Raw genomic sequence first — 19,661 nt, 5'->3', positions numbered from 1 at the left:
ATGCATTGGGGAAACATACTGCAGCATGTCCACATGCAACAATGATCATCCTGTAGTTGTCAGCCACACTCACGTAGGAATGGAACACCTTATCGCAATAACTTCTTACCGACCTTGTGACCAACATGGGAGCATCTTTCAGAGAATTCATTGCCATCCATGCTGATCAAATACCCTGTTAAGAGCCATGTGCCACCATGTTTAATGTCCAGGTGACCATAATGAATCATGGTGACTTCACTGTAATGATGGTTTTTCAAGAAAAGTGTCGTTCCTGTTTGTCACATTCCATATTTCTGTCAATTACCTTCAAGACTAAACTGTAGCAATTCTTTCTATGTAGTGTTCAAGTTTCATCAAGCTACATTAATTGGCAGTGACACATCATGTGAAAGTTATTTTCCTCCTTCAGTTTTACACATAAGCGTATTGAGCCTTCAGCAACATGTAAATCAGAATAGCTTCAAGAAAAAATGAAATTAAATGTTGAAAGCATGATTATCTTTGTAAATACTTTCAAAATATTTCAATATACTGGACCTTGGTTCATTTCATAACATTATTTTGTTACTGGAGTTACTATTTTCATAAAAAATTTTGTAGGTCTGGTTTCATTACGCACATTAGACCTTTCACACAACTACCTGGAGAAGTTAGATAACAAGACACATGGTTTATTGGATGACTGCCTCTCACTAGAAAGAGTAAGTACCTGTGGAATAGAAAATTAGTTGCAGTACCATGAATCTGTGTAAACTAGTTCAGCTTCATAATAAAGTGCATCCATTGATACAATAGTAAGAAGCTTTTATCCTTGTACAAAATAGAAAAATAATTGTAGGAGTATTGTAGTTAACATAATTAATTCTTTATTCCCTCTTTAATTTAATTCCATTAAAAACTCTTGCTATATTGATCTTTTCAAATGCCTTTTCCCATATGTCTGTGAATAAAACTATGCACTCTGCTTTCTAAGCTAACAGCTCAAATAGTTATTTCATAAACCCTAACTAATATTCTTATCTCTAACATGTCAATACGGGTCAACTTGGGCTGGACCATTTGGCTTAAGAATGGAGTAGTCTCTAGTGATTCCACAGATGAAGAGCCCAGTGTGTTCCTGAGTTATATATAAAACAAATATATATCAACAAAAAAGTTTCTTGAAATATTAATTATAGTGCATTCTATGTCCTTAGGTGAATTTGAGTAACAACAAGATATCCTCCATAACAAGGAAAACATTTCCTAGCAATCCATGGATACCTTATCGTTTGCAAGAAATTGACCTTAGCTATAACACAATGCCAGTACTGTCATATGATATAACATTTGGGACTAAGAAGCTACAGTTGCTTAATGTGAGCCACAATCTTATAAATGAGATAAGGACAAGTGAGTAAAAGCAAAGTTTGCAGTATATTTGGTAATCTCATTTGAAAGTGATATAATAATAATAATTGTTAAAATACTTTCCAGATGCACTTGGAAACTTGACAGCACTTAAAGTGCTTGATTTGTCACATAATGAACTAACAGATTTGCCAGGAAATGTGTTTGGGCCACCACCAAATCTGACTTCATTGTATCTGTCATACAACAAATTAAAGAACTTGCCTCTAAAGCAAATATCTTCTTTAAAATCACAGTTATTATATATAGATGCAAGGAATAATGAAATAAGAGAATTTCCATTTGAGATCATGCCATTAATCAAGAATGGAACTGATTTGCTATTTTCAGGTAATTGTAATTTTCTATATACATTATTCATTGCAACAGAAGGTTGCAATAAGTTTAATTAAGCTTATCTTTTTCCTTTCACTCTTTTTCCCTACTGCTTAAATGTATCTCGGAAACAAAATGTAGGATTTATTGTATGCATATTACAGCACATAATTCAAGGACAATTTGAACAAATATTCTGTTGTGCAGTTAGTAATGGGATATTATAGGTGCCTACATGCTATTCCTGGCCATTATTAAGTGTGTGGTAAGTTGCAGAGAGAAAGACTGACTCAGTGTTGTCGTTTGGTTTTATTAGTATAGCTCATGTAATAACTTTATTTCTAAACCATAAGTATGCTGCCCATTTATGACATAAAATTGGCAATATCATTAAGGGAGGAGAGATTGCAGGCACACTCCATTTCATGTCCATCTTGAGACCAGCTGAGAAACCAGTGAACAAATCTGATGCTTGGGTTACCACCTATTTATAACATGATATAGGCCTATCACATTACAAACTTTAGGGTGGATATACCATTTTCAGAACAAGATTAACTTCCTCATCCTATATTCCTAGGTGATATGATCACACGAGTTATGATAGTGTACTGACGGCATGGAAAAATCATCTTTAGACATTTTGGGGATTGTAAGTGGAACCAAATATTCTCACTACATTATAAAGGAAATCAATCTATTGACTAATGACTTGTCTCATAAAATTATTAGTTGTTATACATCAGCATTTACTTAATATTGCCTTTGTTAAGACTACAATGATTTTACTTTACTGTGAGGACATGTCCACGAGTATGTCTGGTGACACTAAGACAGTCATAAATATTTATTTTTGTATATTAATATATTTATTAATTATAATGAATTACAAATAACTATAATTATTTCAAACTAATCTTTTATGCATTTTAGGGCCTCCCATCCAACATAGTTAACAGATTTTAATAATATTATTGTTAGGAACACTAACCAGCAAACCAAATAACTACCAAGTTTGCTACCAATGGTAAAAATATTTTAAGTATTCTATTACTAACATCATTGTTTGGTCAATCAACTTTTTTCTATAGTGACTTGCATATTTCTGTTTTAAAATATCAGAATTTCACATTTTTTAAAAATTGCATAATGGTGCAATGAAACAATTCTTTTTTAGAATAGCCCAAACACACATTTCCTTGTTCCATACATAATGAATACAACATTTCGTAATGATGTGGAATGTGTCAGTTCCACATAAGTTTTCTTTACATGATATTTTTTTATATATATGGTTACTACTTCATATCTAAAAATTCATCTGCTGATTAGGAGTTATCATTCAAAAATTCTTTTAATTTGTTCTTAAATGCTAGTTGGCTGTTAGTCAGACTTGTAATGCTATTTGGCAAATCAATAAAGATTTTCGTGGCAGCATAATTCACCCCTTTCTGTACCAAAGTCAGATTTAATGCAGAATAGTGAAGATCATCCTTTCTTCTAGTGTTGCTGCTATGTACTTTGCTGATATTTTTGAACAGGGATGGATTATTAATAAAAAAGATTGTGAGTGAATATATGTATTACGAAGGTACTGTAAATATCCTGAGCTCCTTGAACAAATGTCTTGAAGGTGACCTTGTGTGGGCTCCAGCTATTATTCTGATTACGTGCTTTTGGGCAATGAATACTTTTTCTCTTAGTGATGATTTACTCCAAAATATGATGCCATATGAAAGTAGTGAATGAAAATGGGCATAGTAGGGTACCTACTGATCTGTTTATCACCAAAATTTGCAATAACCCTCATAGCATAAGGAGCTGTACCTAACCATTCAGAATGTCATCAATGTGTTTCATCCAGTTCAACCTGAAATTTTGAATATTCTGCCTTAGCCACAGACTTCTGTTCAAAGTCTATATTTATCAATGGTGTTATGCCATTTTCTGTACAAGATTGTATATACTGTGTTTTCTCAGAATTTGCAGAGAAGTACTCAACAGTTTTCTGGAAGACAGTATTTACAATTTCCTTAGCTAATTCTCTCTTTTTTTGAGGGGTGGGGGGGGGGCAGGGGGGGGGGGGGTTATTACTTGTATCATCAGCAAAAAGAGCTAGCTTTGATTTTTATAAATATAGAGTGGCAAGTCATTAATATATGTTAAGAACAATAAGGGACCCCAAGACAGAATCCTGTGGGATACCATTCTTGATGCCTCCCCAGTTAGAGGACTCTGGTGATTTATGCAAATTATCTGTACTGTTAATTTCAACCCTCTGTATTCTTCGAGTTAAATATGAGTTAAACAATTTGCATACAGTCCCACTCATACCATAATACAGGGTGATTCAAAAAGAATACCACAACTTTAGGAATTTAAAACTCTGCAACGACAAAAGGCAGAGCTAAGCACTATCTGTCGGCGAATTAAGGGAGCTATAAGGTTTCATTTAGTTTTACATTTGTTCGCTTGAGGCACTGTTGACTAGGCGTCAGCGTCAGTTGATGCTAAGATGGCGACCACTCAACAGAAAGCTTTTTGTGTTCTTGAGTACGGCAGAAGTGAATCGACGACAGTTGTTCAGCGTGCATTTCGAACGAAGTATGGTGTTAAACCTCCTGATAGGTAGTGTATTAAATGTTGGTATAAACAGTTTACAGAGAATGGGTGTTTGTGCAAAGGGAAAAGTTCTGGACGGCCGAGAACAAGTGATGAAAATGTAGCACGCATCCAGCAAGCATTTGTTCGCAGCCCAGGAAAATCGACTTGCAGAACTAGCAGAGAGCTGCAAATTCCACAATCAACTGTATGGAGAGTCCTACGAAAAAGGTTAGTTATGAAACCTGAACGTCAACTACCCGAGGCGATGGATCGGCCGCCAGGCAGCCCGTGACAGAGCACTTCATCACTGGCCTCCAAGAAGCCCTGATCTTACCCCCTGCGATTTTTTCTTATGGGAGTATGTTAAGGATATTGTGTTTCGGCCACCTCTCCCAGCCACCATTGATGATTTGAAACGAGAAATAACAATAGCTATCCAAACTGTTACGCCTGATATGCTACAGAGAGTGTGGAACGAGTTGGAGTATCGGGTTGATATTGCTCGAGTGTCTGGAGGGGGCCATATTGAACATCTCTGAACTTGTTTTTGAGTGAAAAAAAACCTTTTTAAATACTCTTTGTAATGATGTATAACAGAAGGTTATATTATGTTTCTTTCATTAAATACACATTTTTAAAGTTGTGGTATTCTTATTGAATCACCCTGTACTTAAGCTTATCTAGAAAGATTTCATGATGCACACAGTCAGATGCCTTTGAGAGATCACAGAATATCCCAATGGCTGATGTTCCGTTATTCAGAGCATTTGATATTTGATCAGTGAAAGTATATATAGCATTTTCTGTTAAAAAGCCTTTCTGAAAACCAAATTAATGTTTCATTAGTACTTCATTTTTAGAAATATGTGAAGCTACTCTTGAATGCATTACTTTTTCAAGACTTTTGGACAAAGCTGTCAGTAGTGAGACTGAGTGGTTGTTGTTAGCAATCAGAATAGCACCGGCACTGCAATATTGTATTTATCTGCCGGTACCGGGCATGCAACTTTCAAGCAAAACTTGTAATCTGTACGGGAATACACAGAATGGATGGGCAAGTACAGATCATAGATGTATGGGTGACAACAAATAGAATTTTGGGTCAGTGAGTCGTGCATGGATAAGCAAATAGTAGGCAACCGTTCGCAATAAGCAGGAAATCCGGATTCTATTCCCAGTCTGGCACAAATTTTGATTGTTGTCATTCCATTCTACAGCTGATGGTAGTCATTATTCACAACTGGGAATTCATCTGATGTGTTTAATAGTGGCTGTGGTCATCACAGTGCATCATGATCAGAATAACACTGAAATTGCAATATCGTAATTAGAACAGTATCCAAGGGATAAAATTTTAGTGGCTTTGGAGAACCATCCCAGGAATATATACATATCTGAATGGTTCTGTCTGCTATGGGCAATATTTGCATGAAACTCATGGGACACATTTTTGTCACAGAAGGACTCTAGAAAACTATGGTTTTCAATCCAGGAGGTCAGAATTATTACTAACTTTTAGTTGTCTGAGTCGACTTCCTGGTTGTCAAATTCAATACATAGGGATCCTACTAAACCTTTACTGTCCTAATTTTTCTTTTTTGACATCAACTATTCTTAAAGTAATTGGTACATAATTAGAGTGGGTCATAAAGAAGTATTAGTATAAAGAAAATGAAGTCAACTATGATATTTTGGCATTTAATTATTTTTTTGAAAAGGTATTTTGACAGTTGTGTCCAGTCACAGTGGCATCATCATCAACATACATTGGTTCTTGAGAAACCATACTGATTAAAATAGTTTTTCCTCACATTTACATGGGATATGCCTTGAATGAAGTCATGATTCAACATTATTAAGAGCACTGTTTTCACATCTCCCACATAGGCTATAGCAACAAAATGTGGGAAATGAGCTCGATTATTTTGGGTTCCAGTTTCACTTAAATGTATTGGTTTATCTGTATTAATGGGAGACATACTAATAAATGAATGATGGGCAGAATTTGTTTGTACCTTGATATTGTCATTGTTTGAGTCACAACTAGAACATTCAGATCATTATCACAGCACCAATAATGATGGATGATGTTTCTGTAGCTAGTGATGATAACTGGTGGGAAAGTCAATACCCAGAAGGCATAAAACTCATCTTTAATTGAATCAGTCACTCCATAAAACGAACCAAGTCATTTTTTCTGGAATTGAGAAAATCGACAAAAACTGTTTTTCTCACAAATGAGTTGCTGACATATGTAAGCATCATTGGCTATGATAATACCATTCTAGAGAGATGTGTTTGATTGGACTTATCCTTTCAATATTAGAGAAAATAAAATAGCAACCTCTGGCTTACTTCTTTCTAACAATGAATCACAGTTTTACAAAGTATGTAGTTTACTTGTACAACAAATATAGACATCAAGATACTGACATGGCATATCAATATTTTTTCAATGAAAGGCAGTACAGTAGTGGACATATAAAAATATGTAGGGAAAAAGCTGTGACAGGTAATTATGGTTTCTAGTGCTTAGGTATGTAATAAACTTCTGATTACGATGCTGTGATGTGTGTTACAACCTTTAATCAGTATTATTGTTATCCTTTGTTCCCACAACTTTATCGCCACATAATAAATCATTCATAAATTCAGAAACTGTCAGATAATGCTGACTCATCTTTTATCATGTTTAGAGAACAGGTATTTGGGTTGGACAGCTGTACTGTCTACATAATATATCTTGCATAAGGACACAGGGAATAAAATAAGAAAGATTCAGATAAAGACAATGATCTACGACTGTGGTGGTGATGAGTGTGTTCAATAAACAGAATAAGATTCAGTTAGTGACAGAGGGGAACATCATGAGTTATAAGAACTGTATTCACTTACTGCAGTTTTCTGAATCACTAATGTTACAAATACTGAATATATCATGAATAATATAGGTCATCCATGTTCCAAACCTTGACTTGATCTGTCATGATGTCTAATCTCCAGGGATTCAAAATATGTTTCTAAAAGTGAAGGTGAAATGAATGAAATTTTGACTAAAAGCTGCTGAAGAATGAAAGAAAAATGTGTACAAACTCTGCATAGTTATCCATCTGTATAATGCACTATACAAAATTGAAAAGCAAAAGGTTGTGGCAGATTTGACGATATTAGATACACTGGTCAGAACATAAACTCATAGTGTAGAGATTCTCAAAGTTGTGGAAGATTTAAGAAAAAAATGCATAATACATGTTAATTTTAAAATTTGCTCTTCAAACAGAGCATTCATAAAAGTTTTGAGCTGGCAGCTGGTCGTGCTCACTTCCCTGCATGACATTTCAACTGAGCACCTGCCAATCATCCTCAGGTGAACCATCAAAGACTGAAGAAACTTGCCCATCTCACAATTTATTAGTGTGTTAGGAAAATGTGGTAATAAATTATGGTTCGGGAAAATTTTTGCTAGTTTTCAGTGGCTCAACTCAGAGACACACACACACACACACACACACACACACACACACACACACACATACATACACATAGAGAGAGAGAGATAGATAAAAAACAATGTGAATATCTGTTTAATAGCTCATTGATCCACCACCTTTGGGATGCAATACAGCAGGAATTCTGCATGGCATGGATTCAACAAGTCCTTAATACACTTCCAGGGACACGTGGCACAAGTTGTCTGTGCACAAGTCAAAGCAATCCCCATACATTATAGGCCTCTGGTTTGTGAGTGCAGGCAGGTACCAGATAAGTGTCCCAGATGTGTTCCACTGGGTTCAGATCAGATGAATTAGGTGGCCAAGACATCAACTTTAGTTCACTATCATGCTCCTTAAATTGCCACTGTATGAGTCTGGCCTCGTGACTCAGCCAGTGATCCTGGTGGAAGATGCCACAGCTGTTGGAAAAGGCATAAACCATGATGGGATGCATGTCAGTCCATAGTTTGTCCAGAGATGATGATCAACAAGAAACATGATTTATTTGACCAGGCAACATGTTTCCATTGATTCATGGTCCAATCTCAATGACCCTGTGCTTACTGTAACTTATGATGACACATTGTCAACATGGGAACAGGTAGGCATCATCTACTGTTCTGAAACAGCTGAACCTGCACCAGCATTGTGCACTGTTGTCAGACATGATACGGATTGTTAGCTATCCTGCTTTACAGTGTGGGCAAACCTCTGAACTTTACATCTTGAGATGAGGTGTGGACATCCAGCATCTTGTTGCCTACTCATAGTTTTTCTGTTCTTCAACCACTTTCCATAGATGCTCACAACAATGGCATGTGAACAGCCAACCAACTTCATCTTCTCTGTGATCCTTATTCCCAGGCTCCAAGCTATAACAATGTGCCCTTTGTCAAAGTCACTTATGTCAGTGGATTTCCCCATTTGCAATCTGTGTTGTTGTTAGAATGATTCCCCATTCATCTCTGCTCTGATGATACACATTGAATTGAATTGAATGAATTGAATTTTATTTGGTCCTGTAAGATTACATTGTGTACAGTAAATGTACGTGTAATATAGGACATGTCAAAGTATTAACATTCTTTATCACTTATTTTTCTACACCTTTAGCTTACATTTTTACATCACTGATAATGAGTAACAATATATACAAATTTAATGGCATAAGTATTCTGCAACACTGTAAAACTCTTTTTCAATGAGATAGTCTTTAAGTTTCTTTGGAAAGTCATTGTGAAGTACACTATCTTGCAGGGTTTTGGGCAGACTTCTTAGTAGTCTGATACCAGAGTACTGGGGTCCTTTTCTAGCATTGCCAGTCGGTGGGGTATGCTCCATACTTCATTCTTCTTTCTTGTATTGTGGGTGTGTACACTAGCATTTGTAATCCTGTCCTCACTACCTTTTGTGATGTACATTATTGTTTTGTATATATACAACGATGAAAAAGTTAAGATACCTAAATTCTTGAAACAGTTTCTGCATGTTTCAGAGGTCTTTCTTCTTAAAATGGTCCTAATTGCTTTTTTTTGTAATGTGAACACTCGTTTTGTCTCTTGTTTGTTTGAGTTTCCCCACACAGTCACTCCATACTGTAAGTATGGTTCGAAAAGTCCATGATACACTGTACACAGAAAGTTCTTGTCTGAATACTGTGATAGCTGCATCATTAAGAATATGACAGAGCTCAATTTCTTAAGGACATTATTAATATGTTTTTTCCATTTCAGTTCATTATCCACAAGAATACCTAAGAATCTAGCAGATTCTACTTCTTCCAGCCTTGTTCCATCAACCTCTAAATCCATGCTCTACAGCCTTTTCCTTGTTTTTAAACACTGCATACATAGTCTTTTTCAGATTTATAACCAGTTCATTTTCCAACAGCCATTGAGCTGTGACATTTGCAGATATGTATGCTCTTCTCTCAAGCTGTTCCATATTTTGGTCACTATTTAGTATTGTCATGTCATCAGCATACAATATTTTATTTTCTTCCTCCTCAACACCTATATCATTAACAAATACATTAAATAACAATGGCCCCATTACCGAACCCTGTGGCACTCCATATTTGATGGATTTGGTTTCTGATTGGTACGAGTTTCCTAATGATACATACTGCTTGCGGTTGCACAAGTATGATTTTTTCCATTCACCTGGTTGCCCCCGAATGCCATAGTTGCTTAATTTTTGTATCAGCATTTCATGGTCAATGGTGTCAAATGCCTTTGAAAGATCCAGAAACATTGCAGAGACAACCTTTTTCTCATCTAAGGAATGTAAAATGTATTCTGTTAGTCTGACAATTGCTGATTCTGTAGATTTACCCTTTCTGAAACCATGTTGTGAGGTCATGAGAATGTTATGTTTGTCCAAATAGTTAACTAATCTGGTATACATAAGCATTTCTAGGATTTTTGAGAAACCTGATATCAGTGAAACTGGTCTGTAGTTGTTGGGATCATCCTTACACCCTTTCTTGTACACTGGCACTACCTTCGTTATCTTCAGTTTTTCTGGAAAAATTGCATCTCTGAAAGAACAGTTTGCTATGTTCAGCAGTGGTGTTATTATCTCCTCACATACCAGCTTTATTACATGATTTGATATTTCATCATCCCCAGCTGATTTCTTGGACTTCAATTTCTGTATAGTTTTCCGCAATTCATCTTCCGTGACTGGTCTTAAGAACATAGTACTGCATGATCTTTTTGGTACCTTAATACCCATCTGTCTTTGACTATTTCTTTCCAATTTTAGGTTTTCTACTACACTGATATAGTTATTATTCAGTATGTTTGCTATTTCCATACCATCTGTGACCACCGTGTTGTCTATTTTAATTGACCTAATACCTTCTTCTTCGTTTGACCCATCTTTTTCCTTTCTTTCAGCATTGATTGCATTCCAAGCTGCCTTTGCCTTGTTTTTTGAGTTCGCTATAGTGGTGTCAATTGCTCTTGCTTTCGCTTTTCTTATTGTTTTTCTATACTTCTTTTTTAACATTTTATAGTTTTCAGCTTCGCCCATCTGTCTCATGTCCTGAAGCTTCCTTCGCTGTTCTAGTATTTCACTGGTAATCCACTGTGTTTGATCTTGCTGCCTTTCTTGTCTCTTTACTTTGGGAAATGCTTCATTAAAATGGTACTTAATTGTTGAAACAAATGCATCATATTTTTCATTTGCACTCTGGGCCTGTAGGGTTTCATTCCAGGTTTCCTTACTTAACATTGTCTAAAGATGTTGATATTTTGTTCAGTGATGACCCTAACTTCTTTGGTTGTTTGTTTTGGTTCTGATACTGTGTCATTACTTCTGCAAAAGCTGATTAGTTGTCCATGATGATCAGATATTTCTGTCTGAACTACATGTGACTCATAGTTACACATATTAGTAATTATGTTGTCAATAATTGTCACTCTTGTTGGTGCAGTTATTGTCAATTTCATGTTATGCTGTATTAACAATTCTTCAAAATCCTGTCTTATTTTTGTGTCTTTTCCCATGTCAATGTTGAAGTCTCCACATATAATGAGATTTCTCTTCATGTTCATTCTCAATAAGCTAGCAACCTTTTTTAGAAAGATGCTAATATTGCCACATGGTGACCTGTACACACAAAACACTCTAAAATCCTCTGCCACTATACCAGTAACTTCAAAGTCTTTTTCTCTAGCTATGGGAAATGTAGCAGCTTCACTGTTTACATTCTTTGATAGAGTACCTGTTTTAATATATATACAAACACCACCACCCTTATATTTAGATCTGCAGAAGTAACTAGCTAGTTTGTAGTCCTTTATTGCCACATTATGTATTTTACTTTCAGTTAGTCCATGTTCACTTATGCATAATATGTCTGGTCTTACTTCACTCAGGAGTACTTCTGCTTCTAATGTTTTGTTACCAAAGTATTGAATATTTTGATGAAGTACTTTCATGTAATTTTTCTTTTGTTGGTTTACATGTTGTGAGCTGCTTTCTGGGGCAAATTCTTTAGTATCGTCTTTTTTAGTATGGTGCTTATATTTTTCTTTTCCAGCTGGAGTGTATGATTTTTCACCCCCTTCAGACCATATTAGTTTCCCTTGCATCTAATGATTTTGCAGACATCTGCAAACATTCTGTTGAACGTTACAGACCCCAGTCTATTTAAATACAAGCCATCCTTCGCTAGTGAGTTTTCACAAAGGAATTTGTTTGGGTCTATAAAAATTGCCCCAAGACGATCACATTGTTCTTTAAGAGCACAGTTTATTTTGGCGATATATTTTTCACTCACCGACTTTCTGTTTATGATTCCGCTAAGTATCAGACGAGATCCCGCATACATATTTCTTGCAGAACGAATCATGTTTCTTGTTTCGCTTGCCATTTCTTCCTCACTGCTGCTCCTTAACGAATTCGTTCCAACATGTATAAATACCCCATTATAGTTATGTCTGGTTTCAGAATCTGGTTCTGTAGTATCTTGACTTGCATTTACCATATTTTTAAAATGTTTACCGAGTTGATGCGTTCTAATAACAGGTCGTACGTCGATCTTGCAATTGGGGACAGCGATATTCTTCAGCAGCGAATCGCCAATTATTAAAAAGTCATTTTCCTTTTGTTGCATATCTGTCGCCTTGTTTTTCCTTTTGCTGTACGTCACCACCTTCCATTTATATTTGTCTTCCGGTTTTTGGCTTACTGAGTTTACCGAGACATTAACGGGAACACTTGAAATGTTGTTTTTAAAGTACGATCGGTCATTCGTATATTCGCGATCTTCTTGCTTTTCCGTTTGATGGCTTTTACACACACAGGACTTCTTTTCTTGTATTAATGTATCGTTTTCTTTCTTGATGGTTGAAAGTTCGGTTTTTAATGCCTCAATGTCACTTCGTAGTAACTTTATAATTTCGTTTTTTGTATCAACTGCACTTACAAGATCGGCCGTTTCGTCACGTAAACAACCGTGACATGTCCACGGAAAATAATCGCTGACGAACTTTAGATTTACTTTCGTGCACTTTTCGTGTAACCAGAAGTTGTATTTGATACACAGAATACCCTTCATCACACGCTTTTTACATTCTCTACACGAAGAACTGTTCATTTTTTGCCTTTTTAACGAGAGAGAAGCGTCACTACACTTTCCTATCAGCGCCATCATGTGTCATGTGCCCACAAGTCCGAAGTGTTCATAATGTTTTGACTCATCAGCATGCGTGTGCGTGTGTGTGTGTGTGTGTGTGTGTGTGTGTGTGTGTGTGTGTGTGTTTTCCTGATAATAAAACATTACCGCACCAAAGTCAGTGACAGTAAGTCTTTATGTAGATTATTCCCAGCAATGATTCCATGAACTGAGCTATCAAAAACCAAAAAGAGATACATTATTTATGACAAATTTCATTAAGAATAAATATACTGAGAAGAAGTAAGTAGTATACTCGTTTTTTCAATTGGCTCCTGCAGAATGTTCGTAAATTTACACCACAAATTATTCATACTGTACATTTCTGGGCTCAGAAAATGTTAACTTATCTGATGAATTACTAGAGAATATTAAAGTGTATGATACTATGGGATGAAGGAAATTATAGTACGTAAGCTTTCTTTGGTACTCTTCAGCTGCTCCAGACAGCATATCCATTATAAATAAAGATTTGTCAAGTTGTTTCAGCATTTCTACAAAATGTTCTACCTAACTGAATTTATTATAAAGGTCCTATTGTAAGAATTTAACACTGGACACCTTTTTCAACTGCATGTCTCCATATTTTATTCACATGGTGGATGTAAGTCTCTTGCAGATTTTTTTAAGTTAAATTTTAATTATTTTATTTATTTAACATGATACGATGACAATGAATTGTCTAGAACCCATTTGAAATTTAAGTAACTCTACTTGATTTACAATTTAACACAATTTTCGTTTTGTCAGCAAAGAAAACAAACTTTACAACTGATAATGTTAATGATACTTTGCAGCTTAAATGTAAGTACAAAGACAAAAATGAGTTTCAAAACAATTAGATCATAAAGATATATATTGTTGTGTATATCAGTGCTTTATAATATTAAGAATATTAGTAGTAATAACAACAATAAAAACAACAATAGCAATAATGATAATTCATTTCAGGAAATCCTTTATCATGTAACTGCCTTGTGCGTCCATTGAAGCACTGGATGTCATCACAGCTTAATGTCAAACAGCACTGGAAAGATATTCGCTGTGCTCAACCAGAATATCTGTTCAACCAATCTCTTAGTAGTGTCAGTGAGGACAAGATGACATGTGACTCTGAGCGAGAATATAAAAATGATCCTGCCTTTGATGTCAATCCTGATATAAAATTCAGAAATGTTAAAAAGTAAGTTACATGTAAATATTATTTAAAAATTTTCTTTTCAGATTTGAGGGTCAAACTTTGTAATTGTTAGCTATTCCCTTGATTTTTTATTTATTTACATTCCTTTTTGCATGCAGTCATTAAATAATCACTTTGAAAAATATCATATTATGCACAAGGTCAATACATATCATATTTGTGTACAAAGTTTAAATACATATGATACTTGGGTACAAAACTTTAATAAATATCATATTTATCTACAAATGTCAATACATGACATGTATAGCTTAGAATTTCCTCAGCAGTCAATTATATACTGTTTTCAACAGCCAGCTAAGCTAGTACAATGCACTACATATTCACTGTGTATGAAGTTAAAATGAATTTATCATCGAAGAATGCCATCCAAAGTGTAGACCAAAGAATTTACACTCGTCACTACCTACATATAAAATTCCACAAGTACTTCCTATTCATCTGTGGAATGAGTGCCCTGCTTTGAACTCCAGTAATTCTAATTTCCTAGTATGAACTTTAGGGCCCATGTTACAAAAATATTTAAACACTTCTGATGTCCCATGTGTTGAAAAATGAGTTATCTCCTCTCCATTTTCACCACAAAATAGCACAGAGGTGGCATCAGCATAAGTAATTGTATGGTAATTAGAAATTTTTACAATATCATCTAAATACATGAGAAACAAAAACGGGCCCCATATTGATCCCTACAGCACACCTTCCATTTCTGTTTCACTCATGGACTGAATGTTGTTTTTTCTCACCCCATGATAATTTATATTTGTGCATTGTTTATGATTTTTCAGGTATGTAGACAGGAGTTTAAGAGACATGTGTCTGATACTGCAATTGCTCAGTTTCTGTGAGAACAGTGTGTGGCTGATTGGACCAAATGCCCTTGTGAGATCTAGAAATATGCCCATAATGTTCTTCATTTCATCAAGACAGCTATAGACTTTATACAAAAATTCTGTGACAGCTGTTGTGATATTGCAATCCTTTCAAAATACTGATTTGGTTTCAGCAAGGAGACAACACTAACTCAAAAATTATCTCATTTTGGCTGTAGGATGCTTTCACCTTTGATCCTTTTTTATGCAATTGTCGGACTACATTTATTTTCAGTGCACTGGGAAACATACCTTCTTTGATGCTACAGCAGATGCGATATGTAACTGGTTTAACCAGAAGATTTTGCAATTTTAGTTACTGTGGTGGAAAGATCATCCAAACCACTTGAGTGACTATCTTTAGCTACAGAATTATCTTGATTATCTGCAAAATTTTAATTACTGTGCTGAAAAGACCACCCAAACCATTTGTGTTGCCATATTTTAGCTATAGAATTATTTTTTTATGTCTTGTTCTTTTACTCCCCCGAATTGAAAGCTCTTGTCAATTGTGTAGCAATGTGTTGAGTTGATAAGTGGTTCTGAGCCTGGAATTATGGCACCAGTTGGTAAAACACAATGTTCATTATGAAGATTAGACAGTTTTATGGGCTTGTTGACCTCCATGTCAGATATTTTTTGCTTCCACTTTTGTGTTTGTATATCTTCTACAGTATTTGTTAGTGATGTTCTATGAGGCATGGCATACATTTGCAAACTGTGTCATTAATTCAGTGTGGACTTTTTTCTTAAGATTTAGGTATATCTTTCCTTAAAAATATACAGTGCAGATGACTTGTACAACACAGAGGTCATGGATATTCTATCTTAGTTTGACTAATCTAGCTGCTAATTTCAAGCTCTTTTTTTCCCACTGATTGGGAGTCAGTGATATTGTTACTGTTTTAACTGGACAACAACAATCAAAATGCCGGAGCAGGATTGGATTAAATTCATCCCATATAGTTTTTGATCCTTCTAACTGAAAGACACTGTCTCAATTTTCTCATCTACTGTATTTTTGAGTGTGATTATGTTCACAGTAGTTAGGCTTCACATCTGCTGAATTATTTTTATCATTTCTGTAGGGTCCACAGGTAAACTATCAGTTTGCTGGAAATAATGGCAGTAGTAGTGGAACTCTAGGTTACTGAGCTCAATACCATTTTTATCATATTTTCTAATTATTACATAGTTTATCATACAGGAGATTAGTTTGTTGTCCTGGACGCTGAAGTTACTATATTTGTAAGATTACGGTATATATATTTAATTTATTTGATAATTTCCATCTACTGATATTACAGGAAGTTGCATCATTATTTAAATCACCCATTATAGTGAGGTTATTTGGACCTGTCCAACCAAGTTATTAAGGTGGTTGAAGAAATGACTCAGCTGTCCATTTGGTGGGTTATAGATACCCACCACTATGTGATTCATTGTGTTGTTCATGAAACCTTATTGATATTTCACAATGCCAGCTATTTCAAGGAACCCTACTATGCAGTACCGCTCAAGAAATGTCAACTCTTTTACTTTATTGCTTAACATAAAGAAGAAGTATTTTGATTGAACAATGTAGTGTTTATGATATGCTCAAAAATATCCCTGCATACTGGCAGTGAATTACTGATAGACCATTTTGCATAGCCCTTCAGGCATTTACTGCTATAATGTTATATGTAAATATTGTTCAATTTATAATTTGTCTCAAATAGACAATATTTTCCTTAAATCTCATTGCTTGGATGGGATGTTACTATATCAAAAAGTATTTATGAACAGGTTCATAAGTGACTGAAATTCTTGATTGCAGTCTCCAAAAATTTCTAGTGTTAATAAGTGGTTATTTTTTAAATGTATTGTTTCTTGTTAAAAGTTTATGTGAAATGTATACTCATTAGAACTTCTGAGACTTTAATTCCATGGTTGAATAAATTCTCAAGAAACCAAACATATGACCTCTGTCTGGATAAGACACCTTTGGTTGGGTCATGGCTTTGATTCACTGCACACATTGACTTACTGAAATATCATAGCAAGGTAAACACACGTCACTATATGACATCACATGTTTCTGAAATGTGAGTGTAGTTGGCCATTGTAAGTTGTTGGAAGCCAGGAACAACTTAGCTTAGCGTCTTCCTCTTTTTGGTTGTACAAATCTTCTGCTTGATTCTTGGCAGTGGTATCTGAATATGAGAGTTTGCTTGATTTTGCGACCAAGGTGTTTGGTATTCTGACAACAGATTATTCCAGGCTATATAAGGGACAATCAAATGAAAATGAGACAGATTGAAAAAAGTCAGTAAACTGTTCATTATTTCAAGAGTAATCACCATAACCATTAAAACATTTATCCCACTGTACGACAAGACAGCCAATGCCTTCATGGAAAAATGTTTTCGGTTCTCCACAGAACCATGATTGTACCCAGGCATGCATCTCTTCATCCAAAGAAAACTGATGGCTACGAATGTCTTTCTTCGGTGCTCAAAAAATATGGAAAGTGCATGGGGATAGATTGTGAATGTATGGATGATGTGTAAGGGCTCACAGGCTGCCAAGGTTGTTTTGAATCACTGCTGAAGTTTCGCTCAGAAGCCCTTACACATACTCCATACAATCCTGACCTCTCCCCATGCAATTTCCATATTTATGAAGTCCTGAAGAAAGGTGCTTGTGGCAATCTATTTGCTTCAGGTGAGTAGGTGCATGACTGGTTACAATCATGGTTCTGTAGCAACTGCAAACCTTTTTCCATGAAGGTGTTGACTGTCTTGGCTTGGCAATTGTGGTGATTACTTTTGAAATAATGAGCAATTTACTTAATTTTTTCCATCTATCTCATTGCCATTTCACAGCCCATTATATATTGTTGTCTTCTTGCCTCTTAGTTCCTCGATGTAATATACAGATCTACATCATTCCTGGATATGGGTTCAAATGGTGGTTTTTTAATAGTCCTTCAAGGGTACTGGTGAGTTTATTTTCACCTTCTTCAAAATAATTTCCACCAGCAGAATGCTAGTATGATCTGCTTGAATGAACACTCTGGTTTTAAAAATAACTGCCTGATGAGTTCATCTGATGCCATATAATAGGGAAGCCAGCATACTTCCTGTAGGGAACCCATTTTACTGATAAAAATTTGAACAATTTGTTGGAGAAGACAGGGTTGGTAATAGAAGGCAGATATTACTTGAGGGTAGAACAGATACTTTAACCTCCTTGATTTGTTTTCTTTTATGTCTTCTTTTCTTCTCATTGTTTATTGGTTACACCCCTTTATGGAAATTGTCATTCATGTCTTCACTTGATTATTGCTATGACTGTTCCCTACGTCATCATATTTACATTCTGTCTGCTTGTTTCTTGAGTTTACCTCCTCCTTTAACGTTTTCAAACTGTGACCCTTTCTGATATCTTGGTATAATCACCACAATGTTAAATTCTGTCACTGTTGCCCTGCAGTGCCAATTCACCTAACTTTGTATAGTAATGCAAAAACAGGTATTTAGGTCTCTCATAGAACAACTTGTGATTGCAGATGCATTAATAAATCACAAAATTACATAATTATATATATTTATAGGTATTTCTGCTAACTGTTTATGACTTAATTAGTAAAATAGGATTATATTTCAATATTTTAGCTGTATATTTTCCAACTCTTGAATGTACACTGCCAGCATAATTTTTTGCCAATGCTTTATCAATATTACTTTGATACATGGGCTCAAACTGGAAAAATGCACTAAATTTTGTGAAAGTTGCTCCACGAAGAAGTAGACATATGAGGGAAATTGACTTTAGTCCAAAGATTAGGCAAATGACTATACCATAATAAATGGGATTACGGAGCTGTACCTGATATCTGTGTTTAAATATTCAGAATGATGTAACTGGCTCCACATGACAAAAGTTGACTGATGCAGATACTATAAAGAGCACATCTTATGTGTTGTGGTATAGAATTAAAGAGGCTCTGGATATATTCTGAGGGATTGTCCCCCACTACAGTTTGTATGCAGCAGAGTGTGCACTGTATGCTGAAGTAGGACTCAAACCCAGGACCTTTGCCTTTTTTTGGACAAGTGCTCTACTGACTAAGCTATCCAAGCACAAGTCACAGCTCACGCACACAGCTTCTGCCATGGCTTCATCTCCTACCTTTCATATTTCGCAAAAGTTCTCCCACAAAAATTACAGGAGCAACACTTCTCGAAAAAAGGTTTCTGGGGAGACACAGCTTAGCCACGGGGGGGGGGGGGGGGGGGGGGGATCTTTCCAGAATGAAATTTTCACTCTGGAAGACGTAGAAGAAGTAGTACTGGTGGAAATAAAGCTGTGAGAGCAGGTCGTGCACACCATTTTAATCTGCCGGAAAGTTTAATATAGGATACACTCTGTTGCAGAGTGCAAATTTCATTCTGGAGACAATCCCCAAGGCTGTGGCTAAGCCATGCCTCTGCAATATCATTTCTTCCAGGAGTGCTAGTCCTGCACGTTTTGCAGGAGAACGTCTGTGAAGCTTGGAAGGTAGGAGATGAGGTACTGGTGGAAGTAAAGCT

At 35.6% G+C, this 19,661-nt stretch overlaps 1 protein-coding gene across 1 annotated transcript in view; it reads left to right on the top strand.

Moving 5' to 3' along the window:
• LOC126470126 (protein artichoke) overlaps positions 1 to 19,661 on the top strand; it is a 181,944-nt gene that overhangs the window by 156,775 nt on the left and 5,508 nt on the right. Inside the window, exons 9-12 of the mRNA XM_050097741.1 lie at positions 604 to 704; positions 1,200 to 1,395; positions 1,480 to 1,743; positions 13,963 to 14,194. Coding sequence (XP_049953698.1) covers positions 604 to 704; positions 1,200 to 1,395; positions 1,480 to 1,743; positions 13,963 to 14,194 — 793 coding nt within the window. The remainder of the gene's footprint in view (positions 1 to 603; positions 705 to 1,199; positions 1,396 to 1,479; positions 1,744 to 13,962; positions 14,195 to 19,661) is intronic.

Source organism: Schistocerca serialis, chromosome 3 (assembly GCF_023864345.2).
Source record: "Schistocerca serialis cubense isolate TAMUIC-IGC-003099 chromosome 3, iqSchSeri2.2, whole genome shotgun sequence".
NCBI lineage: Eukaryota > Metazoa > Arthropoda > Insecta > Orthoptera > Acrididae > Schistocerca > Schistocerca serialis.
This window is presented reverse-complemented; position numbering and strand designations above follow the sequence as displayed.